Source organism: Rhyacophila brunnea, unplaced genomic scaffold (genome assembly GCF_057557595.1).
Source record: "Rhyacophila brunnea isolate RB1 unplaced genomic scaffold, BYU_Rbru_1.0 scaffold_11, whole genome shotgun sequence".
Classification (NCBI taxonomy): Eukaryota; Metazoa; Arthropoda; class Insecta; order Trichoptera; family Rhyacophilidae; genus Rhyacophila; species Rhyacophila brunnea.
In genome coordinates this window covers 18,483,674-18,508,054 of record NW_028232763.1, presented here as the reverse complement: position 1 = coordinate 18,508,054, position 24,381 = coordinate 18,483,674, and the positions used below count along the sequence as shown (strand labels likewise).

Below are 24,381 nucleotides of genomic sequence, written 5' to 3'. Positions count from 1 at the left end.
GTATGGTATATAGTGGTAGATAATATCAGGAGGGGCCCGGCGAGGCGAGTCGACCAGATAAGTGAGATAAACATACATCACAAATTTGCTTGAATAGTAAAAAAGTCGCCTGTTGCGCTATTTCCCTTCAGTAATATTTTTATTCAAAATTATGTGGTTGTACGATATAATTTTTAATTGTGTATCAATACTCGACAACTCCTTCAACTTCAAATGGATGTATTAAAACATACAAAAAATCACTTATTATATACATTAATTTTACCGCGTACCTACACCATTTGGAAAACGCTACTGTAGAGCGTCACACTGCCTTTATCTTTAGCGATAGGCAGGGGGGGGCGCCAAAGATCCTAGGCTGGGGGCCCACTTCAGGATGTGGGGGCCATGCCTACTTCTTAGTCTATGGTTTCTTGGGCTACTTTGCATTTACATATTCTGTAGGCCACACTTCACTGGGAGGCATATATTTATTAAAATTAAAATCAGTCGATAATGTAATGCTAAGTACACGAACGCAGTTTTAAATTATGTGAAATGGGTATTATATAGTGTATCATACAATGCCTTTTCGCCAAGAATTGACAGTTGACAGCATTAAATTAATGTATATATTATATGTATGGTGTATGAAGTTGCTCAAAATGTTTGCATGTTAAAATATGAAAGGGTAGGTATATATTATTATTACCTATGCATATTTTATTAGCGGATTTACTCATCATCATACTGTGCATAGCTTAATGCGAGAAATCAATTTGAAGCCATTCGTAATAATATTACGGGCCGTTCACTCTATGAGTGGGACTATATTAAAGTCCCACTCACAGAGCGAACGGCATGTGTATAGCGTGAACCTTGACCACGCTTACTGAGATACATATTTTAAATAAATTTACACTGAAATACATTAATATCCCAATAAAATCAAACTGTTACCCAACAAGGAGTAGGTATTTAGTAGGGATCTAAGTAATAAGAATTTTGAATTGAATTGTTTACATCTAAGTATTTTTTGCAGATAAAATACCATTTTCGTAGGGAAATACATTTTTAACTACCTTTTCCATAATATTATGAATACCTTCATTTTTTTAATCAAATCCATTAACGTTTTCAAGTTGCTTTGATATAAAAAAAAACCTTTCATACAAGAATGGTACCCGCTGAACTTACTAAGTGTTGATTGACAGGTAATTAATTTATATTTGTACAATGGAAAAATTGACAAAGCCAGAATTCATAAAGGGGGGAAAGTAATTTAATCTTGCATGGCGAATAAAATAAGGTCATTAACTTGTCGGCTGTGTTTATAAAAAAAACACAGCATTATAGCTACGCATAAAGAGTTTTCGTGAAACTTTAAAAGCTTTGAAGAAAACTTTTTAAAATTTAACAAAGGGAGTTTTGTTGCCAAATTATAAGTTAACAAAAGAAAAATAACTTCCGAAGAATAGTTTTAAAAAGAGCCGATTTTTAGGATTATTATCAAGCACTTAGGTGGGTAAATTACCATACATAAATATTTTTAAACTCTTGTTACACAACCACATTTATATACTTACATAATATACCATATTAATTGAATCTCTACTTTTTTTTAAAATTGTATTAGTAGCTACAAAGTTATAATGGAAAATATACCAATTAATCATTATTTTTTAAAACTTTAAAAGAATAATCAAGATATTATTATTAAGTATATTGTATTGAAAATACTTTGACGCTTAACGATTATAATACTGGTTCTCTTGTATAATTATAATATAAACGAAAACATAATTTTTTCAATAAAATAAGACATTTTTCAGTTAATACAGTGTATTTTCTACAAGCGTACTTCTTAATGAAGCTTATATTATAGAATATTGAAGTCGAAAATTTTTTAATAAAGGTAAATAAAATGTTACACCATTTAGAATTATCATAAAAATAATATAATATTTAGTGAAAATTATTTTAAATGGGTGACACCCATTTAAATCCATCCATTAGGTAATTATAATCATTCGGGTTTCTTATCAATATGCTTTTTTATTATTAAGGGATACTTTTGTATAGATCTTATGTAGTGTATCACCAGTGATATTTTGAAATCAAGCAATAAAGAGTTTTATAAATTTCGCAAATTTTCTAATTTAATTTCATTTAATATTTTTATTTGACTCGATCACTTTTTTAACCATCCAGTGTAAATTCTTCACAAAATCACCGTCAGTTTATGTCAAAGAGAGACTAACAAAAGTTTTACAACGCTACCATACCTCGCATGCACAGCTTGGCGAAATAGCTCGCATCGCTGTCCGGGGTGAGAGAAGCTTCCTCGATATACGGTAGACCCGTACACTCCATATCGCCGTGCCTTACAACTACGCTGTAGCAGGTGGAGATTGAGAGGCATTTTCTGACGCATTCTAGGGCGGACCAGCTGGTTTGTGTGGCGTCACCTGACCGGATTGTGAACACGGCGTTTGACGGTATTGTCCGATTGGAAGGTCTTACTGCTAGTTGTTTTTCGAATGTTATCTGGTCGTTGGGCGGGCATTGAAATGAGTTTGATCCTGTAAAACCATCAATATAATAAACATAATGTATATATTTTTCTTTAGATTTGCAATATAATTCCGCAAACGAAAATCCTGAAAGCAGTAAGATAACTATAATTAATTACATTACCATGTTTGATCATAAAAGGATCAAATGAGCCCCTACAGAGTAAAGGTTATATTAACAGAGTTTTGTTTCCATGATAAATGAATTAAACCCAAAAATAGCATGTGAATTTACCAGACCCGAGATTTGAACCTGGTACCCACGATATTATAAGCATACTATACATTACCGCTCGACTATCATAAAATAAAAATACTAGATGCATTTTAGAAGAACACTCAATAAAATTAAATAACAATTACCTAACAATAATTGTTCCTTCTTTGATGAAACTAGCTACGGTTTTGACGCTTTTTAATTATTTTGTATGTGTCAATAGATTTCAAAATCAGCTAAGTCCATAATAGATGAATAGGAAAAAAACAGCTTTTTGTTTTCTCAAATATACAGTCACAAGGGTGAAAGTTTATATTATTTCGAGTATAGAATATTTAAAATAATAAATTCCACATTTTGATAATGCAGAAATGTTAGAAAGCAGTAGTTCTTCAGCAATTAAAAAAAAGTCAAATACATAAAGGTGGACTTGGCTGATTTTGAAATGTTGCGATACATATAAATTAATCAAAACATTTTTTTTTATTATTTGTCATACTTAATTAAAACACATATTCAAATAAATATTTTATATTTGTAATATATTTAAACGGCTGTATTAATTCTGTTAAAGTCTAATATTATCATTCAGTGCTAACACTGCGACTGGCGCGTTTGGAGGACTTGGCCATTAGATATAATTAACGTGTTATTTAAATGTGGTAATTTAAAGTTCAGCAGTGATTGTGTCACTATCATCCACCAGGAAAAATCCATTGCTGGATGAAGACCTATCCTCTACTTGCACTATTCAGGCGTCCAAATGCACTTCATACTAGTTAGGTTCTGCGAGCAATCTCGTCACAAATAGCTCCTTATGTATAAATTAAGAAACCATAACTGTTCTGGATCATAAGTGAATTATATATACAATTATATTTATCGTTTATTTAGTTTATTATACTTCTGAAATGTCAAATCATCAAGAATTAAATGTCAATAATGGATATTGAATATTTCAACTTAAGTAAGCACTGAGTATTTATTGTAAATCAAATAGGAAATGCAAATAATAATTCACTCGTGAATATAAATTTTATTTATGTAGATTTGTATGCTTTTCAAATAAACTTTCAAAGAAATCAATAATATTCCGTTAGTGGCATGTCATACGAGTCATGTCAGTTTTATATTTATATAATCATATAGAATATATAATATATTAGGGATTGCAATACTATAATATAGAATTTTCAATCCGGTATTGCTGTTGTCGATCCCAGGATTATATTCTTTTCTCTATCTTAACCAAAGTAAATAATATATAATTCCATGCAAACATAACATTCAGAGAAATACTAATACATTTGTACGTGCACACATTACAGACGTTAAACTTTTCATGACGTTTTTAATGAAATTTGACTCAGCTTCCATTCGTTAACATATAAAAATCAAGACAATTATTAGTTTATAAATTTATACAGTTGATAATTGTACTTAACCCGCACCCAATAATACCACTCCACTGGTACTATTTGTGATGGATTATTGCAATTGTGTTATTCGACAATGGTTGGATATAGACGCGCATCACCATCTCGACCAGCATGACAATTGTTATCACACCACTCAACCGCTGTTATCTAACCACTTTACCAAGTGCGATATTTTTGAGAGTTGTCACTTCAGAACCTTTTGAGATATCGAAATAAAATTATTGATACGATTAGGGGGTAGAATGCATTCTATAAGATGCGCAAGCTTCATCAATAATGGGTCAGTCGTTTTTTAGTTATAACCGAATGAAACCAGAAAACTTTTTCATTACATAGGTCATAGCTGAAGAATCACTTCTTTTAACGCGCCTAAAAAATATTCGCTTCAAAAATATTACGATTGATGGAAATAAGTTTATAGTTAAGTAAAAGTTGCTGACCCCACGATACTAAGACACTACGTGCTTACTTTGCTTGATCCAACATATTTTTATCGGAAGATATTATTAAATTTAATTAACACTTTATAAAAGGCGCATGCACCTAAAAAAATAGCCTTAATATGAAATCTAATGTGTTATATATATACATATATCAGTGGCACACTAAACTTTGTCGGTTATACTTATTTGTTTTCATTGAACTAAGACTAGGTACAATATAGTTTGTTAGTTTTTAAACTTCAATTAAACCTTATATAAACGAAACCATAATAATTTAGGTATGCTATGGGTGATACAATAAAAATAGTGCACACTTTTCAGTCATACTTTTTCGTTTTCGTTGAATTAAGAATACACAGTATTACAGATAGTGTTCGTTAGTTTTTTTAAATTCGTTAAGCCCTGCCTATACCAGACAATAATCGATAAAAATATTATTCTATCTATAAAATATCTAAAATTATGTATGGTTTAATGGCATAATTTGAGATACTTTATAGATATGCATATTAATATGTTTTGACTATTACCTACTATGGCTTGGATTAGGCAGGGTTTAATTGAATTAAAAAAAACTAACAAACTATATTGTACCTAGTCTTAGTTCAATGAATACATTTGACTGACAAAATTTTGTGTGCACTATTTATGTAGGATCTTAACAGCCTACCTTCACCCTTCACCACTGATATATTATTATAAATATATATTATGATTACATCAATCACCGATGACTAACATATCAGCGCACGAACAACTCAAGTGTCTGTATCGTGATCATGTATACCAGATTCGACATAGATGTCAATTCTCAAAGCAGAAACCTTTAGACCCTGATAAGACGGTACCTATATGTCACAAAAATACAGGAACACAGTTAGCACGAAATAGCTTTTGGTCCTCACAAAATACAAAGTTGATCTCCGCGCGACCCTAAATAAGATGCACCGCCTAAGTGGATTCCAAGTTCAATACAAAGATTAAATATGAAAATATGCTTCACGTGGCTTGGAAATTTGTGTTTTGGATGCCTTGAGATGTTTCGTACTGTTGTTATACAGCCCAGGGCTCGGTCGCTGTGACCAACCTTTCTTCACCGTGCAAGAATGCGAAGAAAGAGATCTTTGGTACTCTTTTTAAAGCTGCAGTATGCATGATAGGAGATGCGAGATATATCGAGGAACCGAGAGAAATGATTTAACCTTGTACTTGGCTATAATATGCATCAATACTGGAGCAAATAGGGTGAATTAGATTAGTATTTAAAAACAAAAAACATGCTTTCAATACGAAAACAAAACATTCCAACAAACTAATTCCGGGATGCCAGTATATACAATCCCGGAGTTCAGTGATTAAATAATTCAATAGAATCCCGGGATTGCAAACCCTAACGCTTATAAATAAATATTGAAAGAAATTTACCACTTAAAGGTCATCGATCATGAAAATAATGGAAACAAATATAAACAAATCCACATAATGTTGTATACTTTGTTGAAGCACTATTAGGCTACTGAAAATAACATGATTACAGTGTCTATTGCCGCAAGCAAATTTCCCTTTTGATTGTGGTATGTTGGCCTACATATTATGGTAAACAGATAAGCAGTATCTAGAAACGTTTTGACATACAAATATTGCATAATACGTAGTCCTCATATTATAATAATGTTTTACTGCGAATCGATATGAGGTTTCCAATCTGCTAACTAATAGTGTTATGTTATATTATAACATTCATGGCGTATTGTTATAATATAACTTGACTTGCTGAAGCCAATCATTGATGTTAATTGCCACCATGCTTTGAATAGAAAAGTAAATATGTACCTAATCAAACATGTGATAGCATTGCTTTATCCAATATAGGAATATGGCATAGGTACACCACCCATGTCCAACTTCAAATAGGCATTAATCCACACTATATTATATTATTTTTTGTCTGAGGACACTGCAATATCTATTACAACTTATACATTATAATAAAACGTGTGTTTCAGCATCATAATAATACCCAATATCCCATTTGTCGTGAACAATATTGGTAATTCTCTTCTTTTAGGCTCTTATTGCAATCATAGAAAAAGTATTCTATAACATGCCAAGAGTTTACTGCGCGACGCTAAGAGGATACTACGCTTAAAACGTGGGAATTCGCATTTTGTCTTCCTTTCACTCCAGCGGCAGGCTGTGAGTGATGCAATACGATAATAAATGACACGACGAGGTCACACGTGATTCCAGTTTCCATAATTAATTTCAAAACAACATCCACGTATCTAACCCTAACAAGAAAATAATGGATAATGCTTCCCATTGAAAAGCATACTTTATTACTAGTGAGTGTACACACATTTTACATTTTCACTACTCAATTTGTATGCGCATAATATGGTGTGATTGACCAAAATCCATCCAGTGATCGGTATACACTATTTTCAGAAAAAAATGATGAACCTGCTAAGGTAATTTTCAGTATTTTTTGAGGACCTTAATAATACTGCGTCAAAGCGCATAGTGCATGAAGATTCACAAAACTTCAAATTCAAAAGTCAATTATTGGAATTTAAAAATGGTACGAGTAGTTAAATAAATGCCATAGTGTTCGAAACGAAGAATTTGAGCGTGTCCATAATGAAGATTTTTTTAACCACCCTGTCAGGATCTTTATCTGCAAACTATAACACAATATGCTAAACAAAACTACGCTCTGGCACTATTCTCCCGCAAATTACCTACTAATTAATAAATGGCTCATAGGTTATTTTTAAGAATAATATTGCATTAAGTAATAATAAGTCCTTGTATCTGTTCAATGAATTGTAATGTTTTTTGTTCTAATAGTGAGGTAATGAGCGATGCACTTTAGTGGGTTATTCCAGCAATTCGTCGTTAAAACCAAACTGACAATCTGCGCACGTATATTATTGCCATGCTGATAAGTATAGAATAAATATGCAGTAGGTAATTATGTTTATTCACTGCTAGAGTAGTAGAGTGGATCCGCAGATACATGTATGAAAACTGTATTATAATAAACACATTAAGAATTTAACATTATTCTTTATAAAGTCATTGATTTCTTTTACTGTGCTAACTGCCAGTTCATAGTGGAAATACATTGTATTATTGATTTACTTTAATAAAACGTATTTTCTTAGTATTTTTTTCACTATTAATAAATAAATCTGGAGTTGAAAATGTGCCTCTGAGGCGGACAAAACCGGTCCAGATTTATTTATTAAAAGTGGAAAAAGTACTAAAAATGCGTTATATTAAATTAAACCAATAATAAAGTCATTGATTATTTACCTCATGACAAAATAATATATTCTATAAAATATTTATTTTATAAAGACTCGTCACTCTGCAGAGTGCATAGTAGCGATATATATTTTTTTAAATGTGGTACAATACGCACGCAGTCGGTAGAGTAAAGACGCGCTTTTGTGACATACATGCACTATAATAATATACTGATGGACATGTTATGCATAATAATAAACAATTATATTTACTTCTTAATCTTGAAATATTTATAGCTCAACCAAACATCAAAGCGTTTTTATTTATTCAAATATTTCGGTGACAATTTAAATTGTAAGTCTAAATTATAATATTGCATGGTCGAAGATAACATAACAATATTTATCCATTATAAATAATAATAGACATTTTAAAAATTTTAAATAAATAATTTATCTTGTATCAATGAAATGTAAAAACAGTATAAGTACAGCTAAATAAGCCTGATAAGAAACTTTGTAACCAGAAAAAAACTCTAAATATTGAAATTTAATAAATCTGATATATATCGGATATAATCATAAAAATATCTGTTTTTTTTTTAAATAAAAGTATTTTTAATTTAAATGAATAAAACTTAACATCTAAGTAGATAAGTATTACATTTAGTATCCATTATTGAATATGCATACATCCAGAATGCGGTGCTTGTGAGTTCAGGCTCATTCGGTGCATTTTTTTAAATACGTAAAATGTTTCTGGTGTGTTGTGAAAAATTATGTATTTTTATACTTAATTTTGTGACATTTTCTTTTGATTTGATGTCATCAAATATGATATTAAAATGCTTATTTTAGGAGTCTTTCTATTATTTAATTAATTTATTGAGTTTCAGCGAAGTCCTTCAATAAGGCGAGGCAATTATGATCGAGCACCAATAATAGGAGATGGCGTTTTGGTACTGAAACCGCATCCAGATCCGACTAGAATAGGAATTCACTGAATATAATTAAATCAAGATATGCGAATCGGAAACTGCTCCAGGCAGCAAAGCGATGAATACATGAATGCATTGGCTAAATATAATTTTATGCCAAAGCTTACAAGCGATATACAACGTACCTATTAATGTTATCGAAATTGAAATAGCTAATTACATTAGGACTAAAACTAAAGAAATACATACAAGGTGGGTTCTGAGTAAACCACTCGGACCACCGCACTGTTATTGGCAGTGGCGAAGACTCAATATTTGAATGTTAACTTAACTTAATGTTATTTAATTAACTATTAAAAATTAGGTAACGTTATTATATTGTATTAAACTATCACATAAAGTAGTGAAATTCCAAAGTAATATTTTCAAATTGTATTAAATTTTTTATGTTATTTTTTTGCAAGCACCGCATTCTGAAGAAATAAGAGAGATTTAAATGTATATATATACATATCATATTATTTAAAATAGGTTTAACATGATTTAGAAAAGGGAAGAGGGAAAGCGATTATTTCTGCGTAGATGTTACAACTGAGTATTACTCTGATTCTCTTTGGAATATACTAAAAGAATATGGTGAGTATATTCCGGCGGGATTCAGAAGCAGGAAATTTAAGGGAATATTTTAAAATTTTTCAAGGTGACTCTTGATCGAGTAAAGGTACTTAATTTTACTTTAAGGAAGCTTTCAAAGGCATTTACGAGTATATTGTTTGGGGGAATTAAATAATCTGTCCTCCTACATAATATGCAACATCACCCAGAGATTCATGGCGTAATAGGTGCCTATTTAGTAACACCTCGTAATTACTGCCATAAACGCCACAATTGTGAGGGGAAAAGAGGATATCGAGATAATAATATGCCATAATTTTTGGCACTACAACTCTTGGCGTGAGTCTTCCTCCAAAAACTTTCTCTATCCTGGAAGAGTCAGCACCTGCACTCTCCATTTGCTTTGAGTGAGTATTCTTAATTGGCTGTGGCACAGCTCTGTCATATCAGTTTCAGCAGTTCACGGACAGTGTCCTCTTTAGGGATGTGCAGATGGCCCAACATACTGGTAACTCATTCTGCATTCTATGCTCCTGGGTGATCGGCGCAGTCTCTGCATTTTCAGATCCAACATGTTTTTCTGCCCCCATGAAATATGTATAACTCTTAATTATGCCTCAACTTTCAGATGCCATTTTCTTAAACATCCTCAAAAATTCTTCTCAAGATTTCTCTCTCAAAGATATCCATATTTCTCTATTCGCGCGTTCTGAGTACCTATTATTATGATGTATACTGGATGCAGGAGAGTTTTATATCTTTAGTTGAATAATTTATATCTAGGTATACCTATTCATAAAACATATGTTAAGAAACCTTCGGTAGACTCAGAATTCACACCAAGTTATAGACTGAATGATATAGATATCCAAGTAATACAATTTAAAAACACTAAGTACCCACTGTGACCCACTTAGTAGAGTGGTCGTCTCTGAAATGAGTCGAATGCATGACTTCTAGATTGGTACAAATGTAAGTTTATTCAATATTTGTTTGATCCAGTCTAAAAACATAATGGGCTTAAAAAATGGATTTAAACAAATCACTCTTAGTAAAAACGCGTAAAAAAAAGTCTTTTAATATGGAGAGTAGGTACTATACTTAGGGATGTTATGATAACAATGAGTTATTTATTGGCATTTAATATTATTTAGAATGTATTTTTTAGCCTTCCAAAAAGCGTCTGGCAGAGTTATTTAATAATTAAATTAGATTTTTGGCAGAACATTTTTCTAACGGAAAATGTATGTTCTCAATTCGTCGAGTCACAAAATGTGCTCTGGAAATGTTAGAAATTCCTGTTTTATACAATTTCCTGAAAAAATGGGTATTCATTTGTACCGTTTTATGTCAGTATATCGTAGAAAAAATCAACAGAGCTTATTTTGACACTTAGAGACTCATTATGATGAATCCAATACAATTATTTTTTTTCAAATTAGTCCTGTGCAAAGTTGTAAATAAGTGTTTCCCAACCTTATTTCTGCCAAGCCCCACTTCAACGCTTAAAAAATCTATATGCCCACCTATCAAAAGTTTATAGTTACCTAACTAATTCTGAAAAAAATGAATTGGTTCAAATAAAAAAATATTACTATTTTACCACATTTTTATTAGCTCGTATTCTTGTTTGTCCGGTACAGATTTTTTCTTGTTTGTCCAGAAATTTTAACTAACTTCCCGACTAGTTAGACATTCGAAACTTTTAGATATATCAGAACACGACGACAATGCATTCTATTAATACTTTTGACCGTCTTTAAGCAGAATTCAAATTCATTTTCAGTTAATTCTGTTTTGTATGTTTCGGAAAAAAATTCGTTAAAAGTAATATTTACTACTCACTATTATTGGTTGCTAAGTTGGTCCTAGCAACTAAATTATTAATATATACGTGCGTTACTATGGAAATCAATATGAAATGTCAATATGACATTTCAGTATTCTATAATATTTATTCAGTATTTCTATCAAGTACAAAAAAAAGTGTTTATTAATACATAGAATTGTCAAGTGTATATGATTCAACAAAAAAATTAAAAACGTGGTATATAAAAAGTTCTTTTTATCTTGTAATTATTTAATTTAACTTTCGTAAGTAAATATGTATATTATGTTACATGTACAATTCGGAAGAAAATTAGTGCGATCCTAATGCTATGCTTCGACTTCAATTGATTTTCAAGATTACCTTGTTGCCCCCCAAAACATTCAAATTGCCCCCCAGTGCCAATGGGGCATACGCCCCACGTTGGGAATAACGATTTACAATTTAAATCATCACTAACTGGTTTACAAATAATTTCACTGTTTGGAGATTCGTATGCTCCGCTTAGAAGTGAATATGGTAATGATTTTTTTTAGAATACAATATAAGTTTACTAATTAATTACGTGGATAGAAAAAACTAATAGGTACATAATAATATGCATATTTCTTAGTCAGTAACAATAATTAGCTTCACTACATGGAAACCAGGAAAAGATTATCAAGAATGTTATATTTAAATTATTGTTATAAATAGAGCCCTTGGACAGTGTGAACTTTGCCATCAATGAATAAACAGTAATCCTATTAACAATACCACTAGAATATAATAATAATAACAGGTACCGTCCGCTATAATAGCGTAACATAACTTTGAGGGACCTTGAAAATTACTACGTGGTTCATCAACCATGACGGTAATGTGAGTTAGTTGTAAGTAGATACCAAAATACTTACTCACTTGATACAGTAACTTTGCAAAATGGTTCGCAGTTAAACTAATAAGTAACAAACATAATACATTGAAAGTATAAGCCCTAACGATCATAGTATCAAGTATAATTTTACGAAAGCGACGACATGGTAAATTGATTAATCATTATTCTATAATCCAAATATTATTATACCTACATGTAACATAGTAGGTACATTAATTTTATACATAGTGTGTAACAAGTAGCCAGGAAATAAAAAAAAATCTTGTAGTTAAATATTATAATAATATGTAAAATATTCATTTTTAATTTAAAATATTTTTTATACCTTTTGATTTTAATATGATAATTTTGGGAGCTAGGGGAGGCCTTCATCCAGCAGTATATCGACCCCTGTTGAGGATGATAATTTTAAATATTTTTTTTACAAATGCTCTAGTAAAGATTGTTAATCTGGCTCGGCAATAGTACCTATATCAAAATATATAACAACAATATGTGCTACATAAATTATCTACTTTTCAGGTATAATTACAATGACCATATTTTTGGTGGAGATAAAGAACATTATTGTTTTTTCTGAGTGTACCTATATGTAAAGTTTTTTTTTTAAACCAACTCGATTTTATATTAATTATGTTCTTCTCGAAAACAACTTTCCGTTATCAAGAATTAAAAAAGAGATTTTTTCCCCAAATAAATTTCTTCAGCGGGATTCAAATTCGAGTTTTTCTTTTAACTATTCATGCCAATCCCTGGTGACAATCAAAGAGGACGACTACATTGGTGAATGGTCAACGTATGTTAAGATAATCTAAATGTTTAAGTTAAAAATAAAATAGATAATAATAAAATTGCACAATACTATTTATATTTATTATAGTGATTAAAATAAATAGACTCTAAAAATATACAATTTATTCATCTTTCAATTGATACAGAAATGTTTTTTTTATTGATATACTACATACATACAATAAACTTATTAAAAATATAATTATAATTGCAATGGACGTAATGAAGTTATGATCTACCCCAGTTTCATCCGGTTGGCTAAAGGGATATTGTCATTAATGACAATGTACTTCCAATAATCTTCCATTAACAGAAGCAGACAAAATCAGTTCTGGTCTCCATTGAATTATATCTTCGAATGTGTATAATTATATTTAGTATAATAACTTAGTTAATCAGTAGGTACCAATAAATGTATAATGGGAGAAATATACATTAAATTTAAGTAGGTAAGTATCTTTTATTAAAAAATATAATACCTAGTTATATTTTAAAGCCTCCTATTGTTTACATATTATATTAGCATTAACATTCAAATCTACATCCGACGGTTTCTTGACTAATCACTGCACTTGATAATAACGTAACTATTTACACAAGTTAATCCAATTTGAACTACTATTCTGATAAATTGCATAATAGGTCAGTTTCTATTCATTCGATCTGACAAACACCATTGTCAGGCAATATAATATATTTTAATCAGGTACCTACCGAATGTTCCCACGATATTGTTAAAAAGGCGCGTCTCTTCAGTCTCAAGATCACAAAGTAGTTTTGTTTACAAATAAAGATAAAAATGTGATCGTGTTTAGTATTAATGATAATTTACATGGAATTATTACTAATGAAAACATTAATGTAACTATTATTGTCTACTCTAATGTATAGAGACATAAACCTAGCATACTGATAAATAGATGACACTGCTTAAATTTCAAATATAATTTCTTTTATTTTGAAAATAAAATTCACGTACTCATACAAATTAACGCAGTTCAGAAATGGACCCTTATTGCATAGATATAGTTAATGTCTCCGTCACTTTCATATCTATTTATCTGTTTATTATAAAAGAAGAAACTTTTAATGGAATATTTCTGGTGAAGGCTTCGAACCGGAACCGAATCGAAAACCTGAAAAACCGTTATTTTTGTCGGAACAAAAACCGGAAACGAACCGAAAAAATACATCGGTTTTTCGGTTCGGTACATATTCAAACACTCGCGTTAACATGATCTTATTCCCCACTTATTTATAAAAAAATATGGCTACGGCCGTGCGATAAAGCATAACCATTGGTTTAGGAGCATGGCGCCAGGCTATCATCAAGTACCATAAAATGTTCTAAATTATGGTAGATAATATTTTTAATGCAAATAAAAACATTCAAAAATTAATAAGTCGGAGCTGAACCGAAAACCGGAAAAACTGTTATTTTTCGGAATTAAAACCGTATCGATAAAAATTAACGGTTTGAAGCCCTGGTTCTGGCACACTAAACTTTATAGCATACAATTTTTTTAATCATTTTATTTTTCACACACACATACTACCACCCAGAAGTACCTACTGTGAAAGTACACAGTAATGCAGTGATACTCATCCAACATCGCATTGATTCCAGCCAATGATGATGATAAAATAGTAAAATAGACAGAATATCGTTGTTATTAAAGTATAATATAATATGTTTATAACATAATGATAAAAATATGCACTTTTTTGATCATTTTATCATGCACTTGTGCAATGATACATCAATTACCGTCAGCTAATTATTATATTGCATCACGAGATAAAATGCATTGTTTTAGCGTTATTAAATCAGTACCAGTAAGATACTGTCAATAATTTTAATTTATTAATATCATTGATTACTTAATGGCTGGCGATAATAACATTGTAAAAATATAAGTTTCTGTCTGAAAAATTACAAAATCGTACCTAATCCAGTTAATTTCTATAACCATAGTGTTGCCAGTGCATTTTTTTTTTGACAAAATATTTTAAGAGCCTTCGAATGTTACAATGAATTTGTAATTTGTATTTATATATTTTATATATTATTTATTATGTGCATGTATTATTTTCTCTCGTATTTTTCCTTCATATTTATGGTTTTTATATGATTTTCCAGAACGCAACACCATTATAGATTTATTGCCACAAGAATAATAAAATAGCTGTCAGAACAGCGGTCCATGAAGTTTCATAATAATAAAAACTTTTTAACATATTCGCGGCTTTTTTATTACAAAGATTGAAAAAAATAGCAAGCATGTGCGTAAATAAATAATACGCGTTCGTTTTTTTTTATATTAAAAACACCGGAAAAAATATGTTAGGTACATTATATTAATAAAATTGGAAAATTACAACAGTACACGTTGTATATATTATAATTATTAAGTACCGTATTAATAGTATGGAAAAGTTTAAGAACTTATTTGTCGTGTTTTGAAGTGTCATGTAGGTATAGTATTTCTTTGAACATTATCACTAATTTTGTTAATTGCATTGAAAGGCCAAGTAAATAATTATTGTCAATTTCAATATTTAAAAACAGCCTTAAGTATTTTATCATACAAGTTATTATAGCCGAAATAATCTTTAGATGTAGATTGATCGGTTTAAATAGGCTTTAAATTAGTAATAAATTTAGGTACATAATACTTCCCCTTAAATTTACAATATTACATATTATTATGATAATATTATGGCAAATAACACAATAGAAATAGTAAATAACTGGTAAAAAATACAAAGAAAAAAAACATCAGAAAACAATTACACATTTATATTCAAAGAAGGAAACAATTTTTGGGGTTAAAAATACAATGCCAATCTTTACGGTCCGTTTGAAGATTGCTGTGAAATTCAATTAAGATTGAGAGACTCTGCTGGCTAGGTTATGTCCACTTTATGAACGAGCCTGCAAAGAACGCACTGTCGAGCAAGAAGGGGCCAAACGACAGAAATCAAAAATTGACTAGCTGGTTAATTGCTGTTTTTGCCGAGGGTGCCGAACTATAAAGCGGCTAATTTGGGATAGAAGCAGGTGTAGAGAGTTGTTAGAGAAAGCCAGGACCCATCTCGATTTGACGGTAATAATTATTATGGCTATTTTATGTATAATTCAACGTTGCTAGACGTCGCATGACCTAATAACAATTATCACATAAATCATAAATCTCCGGAATAATTACACGTATAAAAAACTTGTCATGCAATGAATGACTTTTTCGCAAAATATGCTTCGTGACACTTGACATATTGTACAGCAATGAATACGAAAATAAATTAATTTGAAAAATATTTTTTGGCAAAAACCTTGAATATCTCGTTACAAATTCTAAGAGGCTCTTTAAAAAATAGTGCCTTTCAAAGGTTGTAATATATTAGCCAAATAAAAAGTAGCTACCTATGAAAGTAGTAAATTCTTCTTTATTAAGTTTTTCAATGACATGAAAAATCACCCATTTACCTTCTGAACGACGTATAATAGCCATTGAATGTTTTATTAATCACCCCGTTCATAAACATATAGAAAAATATAGTAGGTACTCAATATTATGTAGGTAAGTACTATGGTACTAAAAATCCAAGATGTAGAATTTATTGTATTAAAAAACGAATATATGAATGAATTTATTTTACAGATGACCTTAATTTTAACCATTAAAATTCAGTATTTTCTGTAATGTAAACCTAATGTATGTACTACCTGAGAGCCAGAGTATCGAATGTTTAAAATCATATTTTCGGTATAACACAATTTAAAAAAAGACGCTTGTTATACTTTCGGCTTTTTTAGTTTTAGGAATTTTGGATTTATGTTGTGAATAAAAAGAAAAGTTGAATTCTGTATGAAAGGTAAATAATAATTTAGGTACAAAATCTATATATAACTCATTTTTCGAAAAAAATCTTATATATAACGTACCTACACTCTGGCTCTGAATTACGGATATTAATTAGTACACATGAATGCAGGTTCGACTTCACTAACGCTATATTTTTAAATCTTGTGCATCATTCATTGAATAAAAAAATGTTTAATTAAAAATAGCGAGTGCATGTAAATTTGGACATATCCCTGTACCATCTAGAAAATAATTTATTAATTAATGAAATAATTCTTTGTGTAGTTGAAGTAACATCATGCTTACGTATTAGATTTAAAAAAATGTATTTTTCAGGTGTTATTTTTGGTGAATTATTTAGTAATAAATATACCAGAAATTAAATGACTTTGGTCACATAAACAAAATAGAAAATTAAAATATTGCACATATTCCACTTGTGGATTCAAAATATTTTTAAATGTATAGGTATCGTATTCGAAAAATGTATATTAGAAATTTATATTCATTTTTCAAATATTCTTAATCATTCTTAATAAATGTAGGCATAGTAAGTATATTGAAATTTTTAAAATAATAAGCCGTCAACATTGTAAGGATTTTATCATTTTGGTGCTTGAAAAAGTCATATCGTTATTAACTACGATTCATAATTTGTCGGCCAAAAAAACATGTTGTTTTTCAATGTATGTTTCATCCAGTTCCAAGGACCCACTGGCATGGGCGATCACTGGGTTGAATTGAGCGGCCGGCCAAAAAACATGTTGTTTTTCAATGTGTTTTTCATCCAGTCTAACGGCCTAATGGTTTGGGCTGTGCTTAAAAATCATTAATCGTTAAAAAAATCTGTTAATATAACCTCTACCCTGTGAAGGCCTATATGCTCAACTCACGAATGAAGATAATAATTTGCTTTTTAATATATCAATTCAATGTATTTTACGACCTTACTGTATATTTTAGATAACTATTTGTATTTTTATTAACATTAATAATTATTAATGGTACTGGTTTTAAATTCCTTGTAATGCAGGGAAGATACAAGAATACTGGAGAACAACATTGATGACCTTCACGTAAAGAGTGGAGATGTAAAAATAAAAAAAGATAGTCTATTAATAAGTTTAATAATTACATACATAAACTGATCGTGTGAAGTTATTGGGTCCTTTTCACGTTTTTATGATATTCAGTCGTATTAATTTAAATGATTGATGGAAATTTATTTATTTCGCTGGGCTGTATTTAATAAAACGGTTTAAATACGTCACGAAATATTCAGAATATACACATTTGCCACCAATTTGATAGAAATAGCAATAAATCATCGGCATACAGACCTGATATAACCAAAATTGCGCCCAATAGCAATATGATGAAATAAAGTTTTTTTGTCATTTCCAGGCGTGCGCCGCCCCGCCTACATTCGGTCGGGATATTAAATTGAAAAACAAATCTGTCACTCCGGAGCGGATTACTCTATGAAAAAATAATCACTACAGGCGAATGCCGGAAAACGAGTCAGGTGCCAGTGAAAAATAAAAAAAAACACTCACAAAAAATGATATGGCTACGGAAAATAATTACTAACTCGCGGCATCTACCTTGCTCGAGTATTGCAATGACTGTCGGAAAATTTGCACTTTAGGAAAATCGGAAACTTTACTACGTGCACATACGAACCGCTGACGTCTGCATTTTGCTTTTATATAGTATAATAATTAAACTGTTATTTTACATAGCTCATAACATTGTTTATATCAAATTAATGATGGCATGTATTCACTGTGGTATTTAAAACTTTTGAAGCTAAAATTAAATTATGTATTATCATTTTATTTTGAATTTAACACTATTAGATTTTACACTTCTAGCAGAAATTCACTTTGGTATTATTAGTATTAAATTAAATTATGCGTCATTAAACTTATTATGAGATTTTTAAAAAATCTATGTAGTTGCACTTTTACACATTGATTACTTATAGTATTATAATACATATACCTACTTTTAAATATTATAAAATCAGTAACGTTATCCGTATACTATTTATAACTAGTTGTATTAAGATCAATTTATTATATTGTAAAAAAGGGAAAAACAACACTTTGGTATAAAACTTAATATTATATTTACTACGTTATATAATAATTATTTACGATCACTGTTGAAAATAAACATTAATTTAATAGCAGTAGTAGTGAAATAGTTTTTTATAGATTACTTGCACTAAAAGTGCACTTTGATACAAGTTTAAGCAGGTAGGTACATATTATAATAATTACGCGCAATTTTTTTTAAAGCGATGTTCGATATTCTCACGTCCGGAGCGACGACGTGTTATCACTGTTATCATGAAAATATCGTCGATTAAACATAGGCTTCGGTTTACCGTACATCGTAAACATAATTTGACAGTTTCACATTCGGTCCACAGTCGGCTTACGGGACCGATGGCATCAATCACTATTCCGATATTTGCACAAATTCACCGATGTATCCAAACGCCGACCACAGTGAGTGACAAACATCGAAATATACACGCGGGAATCACTTAAACGTGGTAACTATCGTATACTGATTAACATAGATCGTTGCAATAGATATTGATACAAAAGTATAGGTACGTCACGGTGCATCTGTTTTGACACACATTATTGCTATTATCACTGCAATGTGTATGTGCTGTCGCGAATAGAGGTATACTAAACGAATAATAAAACTTGCATGTTATCAGCGACTGTCATTTTCATTGTGGCAGTAGGTTACAGCTGAGGGTCGGCGGTACATCCATTCTTCTGTTTAATGGTTTTGTCTTGTGAATATTGCACGGCGCTGTATAGCCATATCCACGGCAACAATGCGTTTAATTTTTGTATTAAAATATTAATTGTTGTTTAATAATTACAATGTCGTGTGATTTAAATAATTTATTCAAATACGCCTAAATCAAAAATAACAATATAATCTTAAAAGGAATATGATTGTTCAAGAATAAATTCTGATGTGTGAACTTCGTTTTATTCACGAACCTTTCAACCATATTTTATTACTACGATATTCTAAAACGTGCTTTATAAACTATTCAATATCACGGTCAGGCCTGAAATTTTATAATAAATTGGAAAATTACACACATTTTCACAAAAATGTTCGACGAATCGAACTAGTTTATTCGTGATAGAAGTCTATTACGACGATAATAAGCAAACCTGTAAAGTTTTTTTCCAGTAGGTATAAAAATATTTTATTTTCTTTGTTACATAGGTATATAAACCATATTATTTCTTCTATATAATATAAAACGTATACCCATGTTTTTATTAACAAGATAGATAATAAGTAAACCAATATTCATTCATCGTTACCTTTCTTTCACATATATTATTTAAAGAGTAAAGTTTTCCTCAACGTCATTAGTCCAACGTCTAAAAATTGCAGGATGGTGATTAAATCCTTCGGTGATGATGACACTGTATTGTTACCCTAGCCTTAACTTGGTTTAGGCTTGATCGATTAATTTTGAGTTAATCGAGTTTGAAGATTGAATTCAAATATATACTATGTCATTATATTATGAGTATATTTGATAAAATATGATAATGCCAACTGACAGAAACCAAAACTACATATATTTGCGATAACTGTTTGCTATTTAAAATAGTAATTTCCCCCTTATAACACTTTAGAAACAGGGTGACGGTGGTTGAAAGGAAAAGGCTTCTCAAGTCAGCCATTGTGATATTATGATTCTATTCTAAGGACAATAATTCTCTTATCTTTCAAAACGATCCCATGGCTAGTGAAAAGGTCTATTCTCAACAAGTTTGACCATGTAGATTAAATCAGACGAAAATACACGAACACCCTAACACAGGCTAACAGATGTCTTAAGAGTTTGCTCCTAGAGTCCTAGGGTAGGTACCTACGCCATAATTTTGAAAATAATAATTATATGCTATATATGTCCGCACCCATTCGAGAATACACTTATGTAAAATACTTTTTGACCAATACTTCGATACTTTGGTATCCTAAATTCCCTCACTAATAAGCATCAGTTTATAATATACAAGTATTAATTATTATTTTTGAGCGATACTTTGGCATCGGTATGACACCGGTACCAGATATCGATTTTTTTTCTTTGGAAATGATGGCCCAAACTATGACCATTTTCCAGACCACGACACGTATTATTATGTGGGTAAATAAAATATGAAGACTGCTCGAAAGTTGTAATATGTCAAGATATTATGAACGATATCCACATTGTTTCACTACAAAATAACGGTTAATAATACGAGTTGGAGTGACTTCTAATTTCAAATAACATTATGTAATTCTAATTTAGTGACAATAATTGTATTGTTCTTTTTATCCATTCCTGAATGCATCAATTACAAATTAAACAAAGAAATGGTTAAAAAAATCTGGAATTAAAATATATCTTCGTTCATCGTCTTCGATCAGTTGACCGCGTTGGTTAATTTTCGATAAATCATCCACACCATACGGGTATGGAGACGTAGCGATTGACAGAGTGGGGAATTAGGAGTAGATGAACTAAAATTAAAACAAAAAAAAAATATTTTGTGTCTAACTATCATGGCAATTATTCGGAACACTGATCAAAAGGAAAATATTTCGAAATCATAGACGTATACCTAAATTTTAATTATCAGTTTATAAAAGATTAAGAAAGAACTATTCGAATTTATTTATTAATTTAAAAAAAATCTAAAAGTCTTCCGAGATGTTAATATGGAAACGTATATGGATGTGATGTGGTAACTGGCCAAAAAACTGAATACAAATGTACGATCAGTCGACAGAGAAAATACATTTTAAATTTTCTGATGGCACCTAAATTATTCTGCTGAACCAATAATACCATCACATGCCTGCAGGTAGGTCCAATCACTTCGGTATAATTAGACATTATGCTGCGGTAGTGCATTTAAATTTCTCTGAAGCAGGTTGTTTACCTGCCCATACCATATGCAATATTGTTAAGTGAGCAATAATTCTTATACCTAACTAAGCTGAATGAAATGTTTTTCAAAGAAGACAGTGAAAATAATTATATACATTTCAAAAATTCTCAGGACACCCGAGTAGTTGTTACGACAGGTTTTAAAACTTGTAGCGATCAATAAACAAAAACACGCTTTAAAAATGACACTTTCTGATATTAGAGAGTACATTGTCATATAAACGTATTGTATGTGCAAGTGATATGAGATGGAATAGGTACACATTCATTTTTTTAATCTTCCATAAAATGAGTGTATGGTATTTAAATGACATTATCTATGACCTCTTTTTTTAATTTTGTATAAAATGAGAGGATATCAGAATAATGCGTGTTGAATTTGGAATGGTTACCACATATTATAAATAAAGTAATATATATCGGAAAATACCCCTTATAAGTTTACTATAATATATGATTATATATATCAATTATCTCACAAAGGGGTAAACATAGGAATTTGCCATAGACTATGCGTGGAACGTTTTTAAATCTCAATAGATACTATTACAGAGATAATTGAAGCAATAATAAATGTTTGTAGTGAGAAAATCGATTTGTGAACAGTAAATTTAATGAGACTCTTCTGCCGTTCTGTCAATTAGGGGATCGTAAAGGAAAAACACTTATAGGACTACGGAAAACAATTAACTTTCACGTAGATAATTTTCCCCAATTTAGAACCGTTATCAAGTTTCACAATTAATTTTAAAATGGCCCGTTTCTCTTCCTAAATCGCGTGAACGGTTTACACGTGCTGGCAGCCAGGGAAAACAATACCCCCTACTAAAACAGTTCTTTAAATGGCTTCTTTTTAGGGTTGTTTGGCAAAGTTTGCTAAATATAATATTACATCAACAATACAACACGTAAGAAAGACTATAAAACTCTGTTTAACTTATTTGATATATCAGACAAAGGGGTGAGTAAAGGATGCCTTCATAAATAACGGAAAACATAATACTATAATATACTTATGAAGTTATTTATATTGCTGGGAAATACATTACCGGTTTCTATTTCAATTCCGAGAAGATTTTTTAAAACCCCAAAAAGTTTTGTATTAGGTATATTATTTGTAATTAAAATTAAATATTTAAATGAAACAAATTCAAATATAACTTAAGTGAGTCAAAAGTAAGCTTGAATAAGTTACTGATAGTTATTATCAAACGTTGGAAAACGGTGGTCTTTACGAGAACTTTTCTAACATTTTCTCTTCAAAATGTTAATTTAAATTACCATCAAAGAAAGATAAAAGGCAGCATAAGCGTGGGTAATTAATGCATCTGGTACATGACAAGAGAATGAGCCCACTGCAATTTTATCGCTGAAATTCGATACGAAATGACAGTACATTAAAGCTGACTACGTTTGACGCAGATTTCGCAATCGATTCGTCAGAATATTTGAAAGGGAGCTTGAAACAGTTCAAACCAGTCATACAATAATTATTAAATTGCATTGAAATCTTAAATAAACATGTAGGTATATTAATTTTATCACAAATTGAGTACCTATATAGAATGTTACTCAGGCATCAAAATCCCTGCAACTAGTATCAAGATGACCATTCACTTACTTGAGATGATACTTACTTGTACCCAAAAAGATGGCCCACTAATACTATTACGTATGTGTCATAACTCTCATCTTCAATAATAATAATATACTTTGATATTTACTAGGTACGTTGGTAATTGGAAACCGTGGTTTTAATTTTTTTACGTGTGGGGCCTCAAAATCAGTTAGTACTCTTGGCCCCCAAAGTCCCTAAAGCCGCCACTGATAGGCAATGTTTCACAAAGACAGCAAGGTTATTTTCTATTTATTTACATTGACGAAACATTAAACAATATCTACTTAAATCGTTATAACCTTCGATAATAATAGTTGGGCAATAAGTCTTCCAACTAAGGCTAACTATCGTTTCCTCTTGTCACATATTATTATTAATATTAGATACCGTCAATTTCGTGCCAAATGACATGTCTATTGTCCGTTGACAGCAGAAATTTTCATCAAATTACGTCAGTCACTCAGTATGTAAACGACTCTACACTTGAACAAATTTTTACCGGTATTAATTTGCATTTTAGTGAATACTAAACATATGCTAGTATGAGTGTGTATTTTCTTTATTTTTTTGACGCAACCTTAACTTTTCATTGGATTCCGTCAGTCGACCGGCATAAGCCCAAAACAATTTCGACATCATTACTTTGTGACCCGATTTTTGTTTTAACAGCTTACAGGTTAACCTGTAATTTTATACGTGCCACTAAGCACAAATATTTTCCCAGCTTTGCTAATGATTTTGTCTAATTTTTTTATCACCATACAGAATATAAAGAAATAGTCATTTTGACTTTGCATTATAATTATATTCTGCATTAGTCAGATCGAACCCGTAGTCCCTGGACAAGGAGAACCCAGTGCTATACTGCGTCAATACTGCTTCATACGAATCAATCAAATAAAGCTAAGTTTTATAAATAGTAACTATATATAAGTACATATTGATTCAT

General features: G+C 30.6%; 1 protein-coding gene across 6 annotated transcripts in view; it reads right to left on the bottom strand.

The window, feature by feature from the left end:
• LOC147078441 (uncharacterized) overlaps window positions 1-19,166 on the bottom strand; it is a 39,799-nt gene extending 20,633 nt beyond the window's left edge. For 2 of the 6 annotated variants that reach the window (XM_085959673.1, XM_085959654.1), the window contains exons 1-3: window positions 19,104-19,166; window positions 18,159-18,825; window positions 2,265-2,561 (exon numbers count right to left, since the gene is read on the bottom strand). In XM_085959673.1, coding sequence (XP_085815799.1) covers window positions 2,265-2,561; window positions 18,159-18,216 — 355 coding nt within the window. In that variant the 5' untranslated portion in view covers window positions 18,217-18,825; window positions 19,104-19,166. Of the gene's footprint in view, window positions 1-2,264; window positions 2,562-18,158 lie in introns of all 6 variants that reach the window. The other 4 variants (XM_085959681.1, XM_085959668.1, XM_085959661.1 and 1 more) reach the window with 3 other exon arrangements.
• Between the last annotated feature and the right edge of the window lie 5,215 nt (window positions 19,167-24,381).